Source organism: Crocodylus siamensis, chromosome 5 (assembly GCF_052110815.1).
Source record: "Crocodylus siamensis isolate JL-2025a chromosome 5, ASM5211081v1, whole genome shotgun sequence".
NCBI classification, from domain to species: domain Eukaryota; kingdom Metazoa; phylum Chordata; order Crocodylia; family Crocodylidae; genus Crocodylus; species Crocodylus siamensis.
Genome location: NC_143399.1, coordinates 138397740 through 138410892, shown reverse-complemented (window position 1 = coordinate 138410892; position 13153 = coordinate 138397740). Strand labels below are relative to the sequence as shown.

Here is a 13153-nt window from a genome sequence, read left to right as displayed (position 1 = left end):
CTTCTGGTATTGGCCATATACCAGATACTGTAATTTACTAGTGCAGTAGTGTTGGCCCTTCAAGAAATAAACCCCAGCCCCTACTGCATGGAAATGGGACAGTGATGTTCATTTAAAACTGACATGGGCTTCTGAATTTTTGCAGTCTTTCAGCTGTGAAGGGGGCAAGTTTGGACACTGATAGATCACCTTTTGCATTATCAAAATACAACTTAGCTATATCCCAGATGGCATCTCACACAATTAGTTTCCTCGTATCATTTTTTCCAATGAGAAACAATTACTTATGTTCATCACACGAAGACCCAGAATAACATGCAACATCACTTGATACCTCACCACCACTAAAACTGAATGGCTTTATGGTTTAAAAATGTTTTTAAAAATACTTTGATGAAGTACTAACTCCTGGGAAGGCTCTTCATGGAAAAAAAAAGATGAAACAAGTAAATTATATTTTATTCTACTAGTGCACAGAAGCAGACATTGAAGGCATGGCTCGCTTAACCGTGCCCAGAAATACTGGGTAGTCAACTCTTTTCCATCTACCTTTCTTGCTGATGCACTCAAGCAACAAACTGAAGAAGAAATGCCACAGAACACAGTGCCTGCTGTCAATCTGTGAGAACACCTGCAGTACCATCCTCTCTAGCTGTGCTCCTGCAGACAGACAAATGATCCCTCCTAAATCCATGGGTTTTAAAGAAACATGCAAGTTTTCTCCCAGGTTTAGATTTTATTTAAGCCTTTCATCCTAAAGGATGCCAAAATACAGTCCAAATTATATAACGGAATCAGTTACTGAAAAGCAGCCGCAGCACCGGTCAAGGAAACGATGGCATACTGTTCAGAGCAGGTGGAAACATTTTGTCTAGAAGGTTTAGGGCAAGTTTTTACACCTACACAAAGGACCCTAAGAACTTTTGCTATTCTTACAAAAGATCTTAAAAAGGGAGATCTTTGAACAACGACTTTTCTCATAGACTAAAAAGTGGCATGTGGCTCAACTGGTCTCTTTAAGGAACAGGAGCTGATTCTGCCAAGATTGAAAGCTGTAGTTCTGCAACCCTTTACACTGAACTATCCCATTCAACATATTTAAGGTCTTCTGTTGGTATCTTTTTTTCCCTCTCTTTCATCCTCTTTCCTATATTTTGCTTAGAAGCCAACAACAGTGCTCATACACTGTATTATGGCTCCTTATAAAAGCCGGATTAAAAGAAGCTACTCTCTTTATATAGGCTGTGGTCTGTCCTGAAGCTTTGAAACAGTCTTTGCTACTGATTAAATCTATGGCTAGTTGCTGCAGTGCTGTAATCAAAGGCAAATAAATAAAGAACCCATATTGACCATAGCATCATTAGTAAAAACCTCAGTTCCTTACTGTACATAATTCAAACAGCTCTTCTCTTGGAACAAAGACGCAAATACAGCAGCCCTTCTGATCTCGTTCCATTTCCATTAAAATGGTGAATTATCAATGGATTTCAAATTTATAAAAAATTCACAGATTTATTTCCAAGGAAAAGATATCTTTCCTGTTTGCTTTATATGAAGCATCAAGGAAAAGCTTTCAAGTTGCATACTTGAAAATAATTGACAAACATGCTACAATCAATAAATAAATAAATATTTTAAAAATTCCTTCAACTGACTTCAAGAAATGACGAGGGCCTCTCAGATGTGTGAATACCAAACAAAGACATGGAGGCAAAACTTTTGCTGCAGCTGCACTACAAAGAAATCAGAGAGAAGGTATCCTTATGATTCTGATAATGAAAAGAAAGAAATTATACCTCAGATCTCTCTCCGTTTGGATCATGTCGACCAAAGATATTTTCTGCTAAAGTTGGATTCATTAAGTGTGTGTGTGTGTGTGTGTGTGTGTGTGTGTGTGTGTGTTGGGGGGGGAAGGGGGTTAGGTGGGTTTTTTTAACAAATGTTAAACATTGCATTCAGTTGAATAGCTATCTACAGTTGCTAGCTAGTTAATCTGATCTAGTGTTGTAATTATTATAGACTGTCTATACAATGTATAGAACATTGTCATATATGGTGCTCACGCTAGGTATAAAATACTCCTTTATATAAGCCTGTGTGTTTGTTCATGTATTTGTACAGAGTGATAGAGCCAGATTCTTAGCTAATACAGGTCTAGTGGTTTCAATGGTATTGTGCCAATTCATACAATTGAGGCTCCGGGTCATGGCAATTAAAGACTCAAAAGTATACAGGAGTTGATTTTTTATTTCTCCTAAAATTTAAAAAAATGAAAAAATGTCCTACCTACTGTTCTTTTTTTATAATGTCTGTCCATTTCCCTACCCTAATGTTGCTCTGGGGAATTAGACAGGTACCATGATTCAAATTGCAGTGGTAGGACTGAGTTGATGGGGGAGTTTTATTTTAATACAAAAAAAGATAAGAGCTGTTGAGTGGGTTTTTCTGCACATTTCAGGAACACTTTAAACACTAAAGAGCTATTTTGATTGATCTGAGCTTTAACAGAGGATTAACCAATCTCTCATTTTCTCTCCCTTTAGTCAAAATGCTATTCCATTCTAATCAATTTAACCCTCCCACCATACCTCTATCAATGCAGGGAGACTCATTTTAAAACATTTCACAATACTACAACATATTTTTTTTATCCTGTATGTGAAAACATTTTAAAGCAACGCTTTATACCAATCACATTTAAGTGCAAAGCTTCTAGGACTATTAACATTTTCAAACCACATAGCATCAGTAAAGCAATTAGAATTAATATTTTCTCTGGTGGGGTGAGGCACAGCTCTCCATTACTCCCCATATAATGAGGATACAAAAACCATTTGAGTTCAAACGTACTCCAATACAAAAAGGTGGAGTGGTTCTGAAAATGAGGGCATCTGGAATATTCCTTTCCTCCTCAGTCACACATCCCCCCACCCCAGGAGAAATTTAAAGTACACTGCCCAGATATCTGAATTGTAAACAAGGATCTTCATTTGCACCTCAATGATTAATAATAGAGCACTAAATTCATCCCACGATTGATTTGGCCTGAAATTTTGAGCTTATACTAACCTCAGACCATAATGGTTTTTGTTTTGTTTTAATTCCAAGTGACTGCGCTCATGAAAGGTGAGGGACAGATGGTCTGTAAATCCCCTGTTTAATCACACAGCACAAATATAGCACAGGAAGTGCTGTCCTGTCCTGCCATGTCCCCTACGTAACTTGAAGTGATCACCTCTAAGACAGAGAGCAGATTAGCATCTGTGCTAATTCCATCCTCGTTCACTGAGATTGCCAACAGGTAATTCTAGTTATGTGAACACCTCTCCAGTGCCAGATGAATTGAGACTATCAACTCATTTCACAGAGACTTGGTACATGACCAATAAACATGGACTATGTGAAAGCTAGTGGCACGGACAAGTGATCTAGAAGTGATTGGCTACCAATTCCATTAACAAGTCACTGAGTCATTTAGCATTCATACAGGGAATGTGTATGTGCCAAAACTCATCCCTGATGGCTGTCAATGAATCACAGCAAAATTAATTTGGTCAGTGTTTTAAATAATTAACTCATTGCTATTAATGAAGCCCAAACCACATAAATATAAGCACAAGACACCTACCACAGCACAAACTAATCATTTTCTGTAGCTTGAGAACTGTAACATTTTTGTTAGCCTTTTAATTTAAAGCTTTAATTAAAAGTTTTAGCTATGGCTCTAAGGAGCCTGGGCCACCCTGGCAAAGAGAAAGAAGTTGGCATACAACTAAGAATGCATAAAAACCCAATACCTATAAAGGTCATAATGAATGCTAAGAAAGGATATGCCTCACTATACTTGGATGACATAAAGCATGACCTTGACCTCTGCCTGCCCACATGAGCACCTAGTCAGCTACTTCCATGCTCTTAGGTGCTTTACTTCGGACTCTTCTCTCCCTACTTTTTCACACCTATGCAGGGGAGTGCAAAATTTAGCTTTGATACTTTAATGGATATAACATAAAGATCTAGTACTGCTGTTATCCAAATAGTGTTGAAGTGCTACATCCTATTTTACTCAGCACCTGTGACTGCAGCCTTTGTATTTGATTTAAATCAAGTACATAAGTTAAAGTAACAGGAATGCCCAGTGGAAAGTTCAACCCTGGCATAACTCTATTGAGTTCAGCATGATGTGTCAGTCCAGACCCAAGTCTTTTCTTTGTCCTTTATCAATGTGCTTGTGGCCTTTATAAAATTTACTGCAATTCTTTCCTTTGCGGGTATTTTTTTTCCTACACTGTCATGCAATTGCTTCTGGATAATTCCCACAATACATCAAGGACACCCTCCAGTTGCATTTAAAACATAGAAAGGAGAGTTTCAGAGTTAGTAGGGTCAGAAGGGACCTGAGCAGATCATCAAGTCTGACCCCCTGCCACGGCAGGAAAGAGTCCTGGGGTCAAACAACCCTAGCAAAGTGACTGTCAAGCCATGTCTTAAAGACCCCCAGGGTAGGAGCCAGCATCACTTCGCTTGGAAGTTGGTTCCAGATCCTAGCCACCCTGACTGTGAAGTAGCGCCTCCTGATGTCTAATCTGAATTTACCCTCTGCCAGCTTGTGGCTGTTATTTGTCGTAACTCCTGGTAGTGCTTAGGGAAACAGGGACTCCCCCAATGCCTGCTGGTCCCCTCTGACTAGTTTGTAACAGGCCACTAGATCCCCCCTCAGCCTTCTCTTATGGAGGCTGAACAGATTCAAGTCCCATACCCTCTCCTCGTAGGGTCTGCCCTGCTGCCCCCCATCATGCAAGTGGCCCTCCTCTGGACCCTCTCCATGTTGTCCACATCCCTCTTGAAGTGCGGTGCCTGGAACTGAATGCAGTACTCCAGCTGTGGCCTGACCAGTGTCACATAGAGGGGGAGGATCACCTCCTTGGACCTGCTGGATATAACAAGATGCGGTTGGCCTTCCTGACTGCATCCCCACACTGCTGGCCCATGTTCATTTTGGCATCAATGATGACTCCAAGATCCTTTTCTGCCTCTGCACTGACAAGAAAGGAGTTCCCCAGCCTGTAGATATGCTGCTGTAGGTTCTTCCTCCCCAGGTGCATCACCTTGCACTTATCAGTGTTGAATCCCATCCTATTCTCGTCTGCCCACCCCTGTAACCTGTCTAAGTCCAACTGTAGCCTATTCCTTCCTTCTAACGTGCCCACATCCCCCCACATCTTAGTGTCCCGAGGACTTACCAAGTTGTTTTTTGCCAAAAGAGCACAGCACTGGATTCCTGCCATCAGCATCTTATGGGGATTCCATGCAACAGAATCAGCCCTGTGAAATTAAGCAAAGAGAAAAAAATGGCTACCCTGTCCTCCATGTTAGGAAGCCATAAATATCCAGGTGCAGTACAAATGAATATATTGGATTTCTTCATTCTCCTCATCCCCATTATTAGTTCCATGTTCTCTTCAATATAATAAAAAATAAATTACTGCTTTTGGAAATAACTTGAGATGTTTAAGCAGTGCTCTTCCCAGATGAATTCCCCCATAGCATACCCCTGAACTGTTAAACTACATTTACCTGTGAATACCATGCAGAAGCTTGCGATGCTTCCTTGACATCAAAGCTGAGCCACCCCAAGATGCCTGTTAAGATATTTATATAACCAAGACAGTGTTACTTGTATATTCTAAGGTGCCATAGATAGTGCCAGCACATTATTTATACAGCCTCAGTAATCCATTTTATTTTAAATGGATTTAAATTTGAATTTCAAAAGTGTGTGTAATACTCAGTCTCGTGGCCTTCAGTTCAGCCCTGCTGAAATCAAAGCATTTTAATTGATGTCAATTTGAATAGAGGGCCCACTTCCATCAATCTCATCTTCTCAAGTTAATGCTACTCTATTCTACTCAAGCTCAGTATTTGGACCACTGAGTTTCAAGGAGAAACATAAATGCTTGAAAATATGTCAGCAGCAGCACCTAAGGAAGACTACTGCATGGATTAAGTGTGAAAAAGGCTGGGCCCAACCACTTCTATTTGCAAGGAATTTTTAGTTCTCAGATGTTAGTGAAGAGCTTCCAAAAAGCGGGGGCTGTAGGTTGTGTTTCAGTGTTTAAAGATTTTGTTTAAAAAAAAAGTTATTAATGAAAAAGAAAAGCAATCCAGTATACAAGGTGCTGACCCTGTAATAAGCTCTCTACAATCAGGGAGGGCGTGACATTCCAATGAAACATGCAGGGTTATATGCACAAGGCAGATACAGGTATCCACCCACATGCAGGGAATGATCCACCCACAAAATGGATGTGTTGAGTTCACATGGCCATGATTCCTTAATGAACAAAAAGTGTTTTTTCAAAACTAAAAACATTTTTGTGAATTTTTTTTTTAATGTAATGCCAAGAAGTCAAATGAACCTTCCATTTTTACTCAGACCTTCCCTGTAATACTATTTTGTTCAATAAAGATAAGATAGCATTATAAACTAAGTCATATCAATGTAAGTCTGCAATATCTCCACTGACTTCAGTTTTAGAGAACATGGTGGATGGCTCTGGAAGGTCACCGGCTCACACTAGCAAGAATTTGTCCCCTCTGTGGCTGTTTCTGTATGAAATGCTACTGCGCAGTCGTTACTGCATGTTTATTTAGTACTTGTAAGTTCTAAATAAATGCACAGTAACCAGAGATACTGTGCAGTAGCATGAGCAAATGTCTTTTAAGTGATGCTACTGCACAGTAGCCTAATAATGCTGCATGGTAGCAAATTAACATTGTCCATGCTGTGATGTGTTACTGCGCAGTATTATTTGACTAGTGCGTAGTCAACATCTCCTGTAGACATGCCCTGTATATACCATTTTAATCTGTTCAAAATCATTCTGTTTTCCTAGTATTTAATATATTTTTCAAAAGTCCCAAAAATCAGCACCCACTTGATAGTCACTGTACTGAACAATGTGAAAATTGACACTTAACAGGGACAATTGTGTTTTGAAAGAAACATATATCTTTTCTGCTTTCAAATACTCTTTGCTTAAATGGAGCTCATTTTTCTCAGAACTAACTTTGATTTCACAAAGGTATGACTCCTGAAGATTATTCCTGGATTGCAAGTTCCCGTGCTTATTCTTTCTTTTATATAGCATTGTCTGAAAACTATTTTTAAGGCTGCCTAAGTGAGAGTAGGCTGCCTAAGTGAGAGTAGGTCATATAACAAGTAATTTTTTACTACTTTACTGAAATTATGAGGAGTTCTCACTTCACTTCACTTCACTGAGCTTGGATATATATGAGGGCTGGTGTGTCTATAAAAAAAATTAATAAGTTTTCATCCCTACCCTTTACCCCAATGCAAAAATCACAGTTTGCATCACAGTTGATCACAGTTTGCAATCCCTTCCCTCCATCCCACAAAAGTCACATCTTAACACCAGAACCAAACTAGCCTCAGATGGAACACATCTTAAAGAATTTTTCTTATGGACCCCATGCCCTCTCATTCATAGTTTCATAGTTGGTAGGGTCGGAAGGGACCTGAGCAGATCATCAAGTCCAACCCCCTGCCATGGGCAGGAAAGAGTGCTGGGGTCAAATGACCCCAGCAAGGTGATTATCTGCCCTCCTTTTGAAGACCCCCAGGGTAGGAACAAGCACCACTTCCCTTGGAAGTTGGGTCTAGATCCTAGCTGCCCTGACAGTGAAGTAGTGCTTCCTGATGTCCAGCCTGAATCTACACTCAGTCAACTTATGGTCGTTATTCCTAGTTACTCCTGGTAGTGCTCAGGGGAACAGGGTGTCTCCCATTTCCCAGTGGTCCCCCTTGGCAAGTTTATAGATGTCCACCAGATCCCCCCTCAGCCTTCTCTTGTGGAGGTTGAACAGGTTCAGGTCCCATAGCCTCTCCTCGTAGGGTCTGCCCTGCTGCCCCCTGATCACGCAAGTGGCCCTTCTTTAGACCCTCTCGATACTGTCCACATCCCTCCTGAAGTGTGGTGCCCAACTCTGGATGTGATTTTTTATGATTCTTCAGGACACCTCTCCTTCTCCTCTCTTTCTACTGCCAATCAAATAATATCTCCATGGCAACTACAGGAATTGCTCACATGGAAAAGGTGCATTAGAAAAATATTTAATAGATTCATAGATATTAGGGTCAAAAGGGACCTCACTAGGTCATCAAGTCCTACACCCTGCTCTGGGAAGGAAACAGCGCTGGGGTCAGACAACCCCAGCTAGGTACTTGTCCAGTCTACTCCTGAAGACCCCCAAGGAAGGGGAGAGCACCACCACCTTTGGAAGCCCATTCCAGATTTGGCAACCCTTATTGTGAAGAAGTTCTTCCTAATGTCCAACCTAAATCTGCTCTCTGTCAATTTATGGCCATTGTTCCTAGTTACTCCAGGGGGTTCCCTAATAAATAGCACAACTCCTATTCCCTGCTGTCCTCCCCTGGTGAATGTATAGGCCACAAGATCACCTCTCAGCCTTCTCTTGCACAGGCTGAAGAGACCTAGGTCCCTCAGTCTCTCCTTGTAGGGCCTTGCCTGCAGGCCTCTGACAGTATGAGTGGCCCGCCTCTGAACCCTCTCAAGATTCTCTGCATCCCCCTTGAAGTGCGGCACCCAAAACTGGATGCAGAACTCCAATTGTGGCCTAACCAGTGCCTCATAGAGGGGAAACATCACCTCCCTGGACCTGTTCATCATGCATCTGCTAATACATGATTGTGGTTAGCCTTGTTGATCACTTTGTCACACTGACAACTCATGTTCATCTTGGAGTCAACTATGACTCCAAGATCCCTTTCTGCTGCTGTGCTGCTGAGAAGGTCATCCCCCAGGCGGTAAGTGTATCAGTGGTTCTTTGCACTTGTCTTTGTTGAACTTTCAGCTTAAATTCACATGATTTAGCAACTAACACAAACATAGTTACCAGGGTCTGGTCAGAAGGAGTGGCAGCAGGCTGGCTACAGCAATGGCTGGGCCAGCAGCAGCAGCATAGATTTCACTGATTCCATAGACATTAGGGCTCGAAAGGACCTTGGAAGATCATCGAGTCCAGCCCCACACCCGAAGGGCAGGATGTCAGCTGGATACCAGCAAGATAAGCATCCAATTTACTCTTGAAGGTGTTCAATGTAGGTGCTTGAACCACCTCCGATGGCAGGCTGTTCCAGACCTTGGGGCCTCGGACAGTAAAGAAATTCTTCCTTACGTCCAGCCTGAAACGGTCTTGCAGTAGTCTATAACTGTTCAACCTCATCATCCCTTGGGGCAGTCTGGTGAACATACGTTCCCCCAGGTACTGGTGGTCACCCCGATAAACTTATAGGTGGCCATCAGATCATCCCTGAGCCTGCGCTTTTCCAGGCTAAAGAGCCCCATGGCTCTCAGCCTGTTGTCGTAAGGTCTGTTTTCCTAACCTCTGATCATGCGCGTGGCTCTTCTCTGGACTCTCTCAAGCTTCTCCACATCCTTTTTGAATTGTGGACTCCAGTGTCCACATCATTAATGAAGATGTTGAACAATATGGATCCAAGGACAGAGCCTTGGGGGACCCCACTGGTCACAGGACACCATGATGATTGACTTCCATCAATTACTACCCTCTGGGTCTGTCCACGGAGCCAATTTCCCAGCCAGTGGATCATGGTGGACCCAAGGCCACAATAGGCCAGGTGCCTTTCTCATGCCCCTCTCTAAGCAGGGTGCCCAGAGCTAGTGCCCCAGTCACCCACAACTCATTATGCTATTGGAAGCTTGAAACAAGAAGGACTGGCTCTCTACACAACACTACTAAGTGGTCCACAGGCTTCAGTGAAAGAACCATAGGGTAGATTTATCTGATCAAAACAGTAGGTATGTTAATCAAATGCCATGATCAAGTTATTTTTCCAGTCCTTATGTTAAAAGAGAGAGGCAGCTCCTGCTTCTATCCATTCCAATAAACAGAAAAATTAGTTTGGACTCAAACAGAAAGATTTATATTTAGCCTGATTCTACTTCTGTTTAAAACATGGGCCATTTGCCATTACTTATTCCTAAATATTCACATTAAAAACAATAAAATAATTAAATCTGCACTGAAGATGAAGATTCTCCACTGGTTACATCAGTATTAATCCAGAGAAACTCCCTAGACTCCATTAGAGTTGCTTTGGATTTATGCCGTGCCATTAGGAAGCAAAATCGGGTTTACAAGATTTAATTTTAGATAAAAAGCAATTTTTAAAAAATAACTCTTCATGTTAGGAACATTAGCTCAATGGTTCCTCCAAAGAAGGGTATTAAATTCAAGTTTTTAACCTTCACCTTGCACTAGATTACAACTTTATTATAAAAGTAAAGAAATGATTAGAGAAGACTGTATTTCTGAGCAAACAAGAACACTTAAATAGATCAATAGTGAAGCTTAAATGAGTCAGTAGGAAAACAACCAACACCTCAGTAGGCAAACCAAACATTTAAATGCCAGACAGCCATAGGTTATTGTGACCAAGCCAAATCCTGCACAGTACAAACCGATTTCTATGCTTTTGACTTATTCAATTCAACAGTAAAACGTTGAAAGCATTTGAAAGAATATTTACATATAAATTCCCTTGGAATTTACCTCCGAAACCAATTACAAGGGGCATACTGGGGGGGGAGTGGGTGTGTAGACAAGGGGTACACCGACATGTGCAATTAATGCAGCTGAATAAACTCCAGCACAGTTTGTGCTGAAGTTTATTGTGCCCAGAAGTCATGTTTGCACGTGCACCTGGGTAGAGCAGCTTCAGCTGGCAAGGGGCCCTGGGGTTCAGCCTGCCAGCCTAGGGCTGCTCTGACCTGGCTCACCGTGCTGTGGCAGGGCTGGCTGGGGCACAAGGGTGCTTCAGTGCAGGGTTAGCTGGCAGGCAGCCCCAGTATTGAAGCACCCTCATGCCCCAGCCAGCCCTGTCAGTATCTACATCTGCACTGTGGTGGTATAAACTCCATCATAGAATAATACTTGTGTCTGGCAGTACTATCCTAAGACAGAGTTAATCACTTTACTCTGTCCTAATATCACCATAGATGTGGACACTGACATTTTACTGCAGAGCTAATTAGTCAGCTCTACAGTGAACATCTCATGTAGACACACCCAGCAAGTTATTTGAAGTGTTTATATTTTAACAGGGGATGTAGGTGGAATTAAGGGAATGGGAATCCATTTTTAAAGTATTTTGAGGCAGTCTGGCAGTCTACAAAAAGATTTTGACCTGGCTTGGGAACCAACTTTGCTGGTTTTTAGCAAGTGGAACTTTGAGAGAAATATGGTTATACTTCTGCTACCCATGCAAAGAATAGTAAATAAAATTAAACACCAACCTAGTTTTGAAATGCACAGAAATATTTCAGAAACTGAAAAGAAATTGAAAAGCACCAAAAGTACTGAAACAATACTAAAAAACTGTATGGTTTATAAATTAACTTACATCCACATGGAGCCAAAGGCCATATTTTTCACAGATATCGGCTATTTTGTCCAAAGGATCAAATGCTCCCAACACAGTTGTGCCAGCAGTAGCACTGACAAGAAATGGTGCTGCCCCCTGTGAAGTGGTCCAAAATTAAAAATGTCATTTGCACTGTTCATATTCTCTGACACATACACAGAGTTAAAATGCAATGAGGTCTAGAAAAGTAGGACAGGAATAACAGTGTCTACATTTTATTGCATCAGTAGTAAAAGCCTACAGTATGAAGCACTGTGTTTAAAATGCTGACTTTTAAAAACCAGTATCCTAGGCTGACATTATGATTGGGTGGACCTCACCAGATGCAGACTGCGCTTTGACAGTTGCTAGCCCTCTAAAGAAGAAAGCAAACTGAATATTTACATCTTTTTTTACTCTAATTTTCAGTTCAGAATCCTTTCCCTGTTGATACTTTTTTTGCTGCCACTTGACCTAATATTAAAGTACTATTAGTTAAGCTAGCAGGCTACCCATGTAAGGGAGTGACTTGTCTCCCAAGGGTTTCTATCTGTGTTGCCTCTACAATGTCTGTATTGTCACACATTTTAGTGTAGAGGAACACTAAGCCTGGTAGCACATTTTGCCTTGAGAGGTGCTATCATAATGTACATCATGAACAATCATTGCGATTTAAGCCTGATGCCAATAGGCCCATAAGTCACAGTGGCTATGTCTACACTATGGCAGCACAGTGCTTGGTCACATCTGTGGGAATCAACACTAGTTGTTAGGATACGCTGGCTCCAGAGTGATGGCTTGGGGTACCCCACAGCAGCCTCACTGTTGCATTTCCAGGATTGACATCCATGGAGTGAATGGGCAGGACTTATTGCCTAAGCACTCTGCTGCCATGATGCAGACCTATCCTGTGCCGATCCTGTGTTTTCTGACAATGTTAAGGGTGAAACAGATTAGAAGATCGTTGGCCATCTCTCTCTTCCACTACTCAGTCCATCTAATCTTTTCTTTTCTAGACTTTTGATGAGTTTGAAACCCCAACAACTATTCTATATGTCCATTTTGGCCTCAGTGGCCATAACTATAGCTGTCCTATTACTATTAGTAATATGATTAAGAGTATTAAACCAGATTCTGTCCTTAGATACACACTACTTCTTATCATAGTACCATCAGAGTTGCACGTACTTATCTAGAAGCACAAGTAGAACTTGTAGTGATTTAGAGAAATCAATGGCCTGATCCTACATAGTGCTGAACCATGGGATCCCCACTGGGAACTATCAAGAGTTTTCTGCACAACTCTGTCAGACCCAAAGAATACCATTTTAAGTCATTACATTTTACATCACATGATTACAGTTTATTACACTACAATTGGAGTTAAACTGTTCAAGTTGAGATTCACATCAACTACTTTTTTTTAATAAAAGGCTCTTCTCTCAGAGTTATTTTAAGAGCCAAACCTTCAACTTCATATATATGCAGTGCCAGCCATTGATTTCACTGGGGTTGTGCCAGTCTACATTGGTTGAGAACCTGGTCCCACACATAGTTTTCTGTGCTTTGTTAGCAATATAAAGGAGTCTTACAAGGGAGTTTAAAACCAAATTTACTCATGTTTTAAGGCTTCTTTACACCACTAAAACAGTGTAAAGTGGCCTGGGCATCAATAAAACAACAGGG

At 41.3% G+C, this 13153-nt stretch overlaps 1 protein-coding gene across 1 annotated transcript in view; it reads right to left on the bottom strand.

Moving 5' to 3' along the window:
• The window catches only part of GADL1 (GAD like acidic amino acid decarboxylase 1), a 128546-nt gene that overhangs the window by 68388 nt on the left and 47005 nt on the right, over positions 1-13153 (bottom strand). Inside the window, exons 9-11 of the mRNA XM_090046464.1 lie at positions 11468-11584; positions 5578-5642; positions 5244-5325 (exon numbers count right to left, since the gene is read on the bottom strand). Of these exons, the coding sequence (XP_089902590.1) occupies positions 5244-5325; positions 5578-5642; positions 11468-11584 (264 nt within the window). The remainder of the gene's footprint in view (positions 1-5243; positions 5326-5577; positions 5643-11467; positions 11585-13153) is intronic.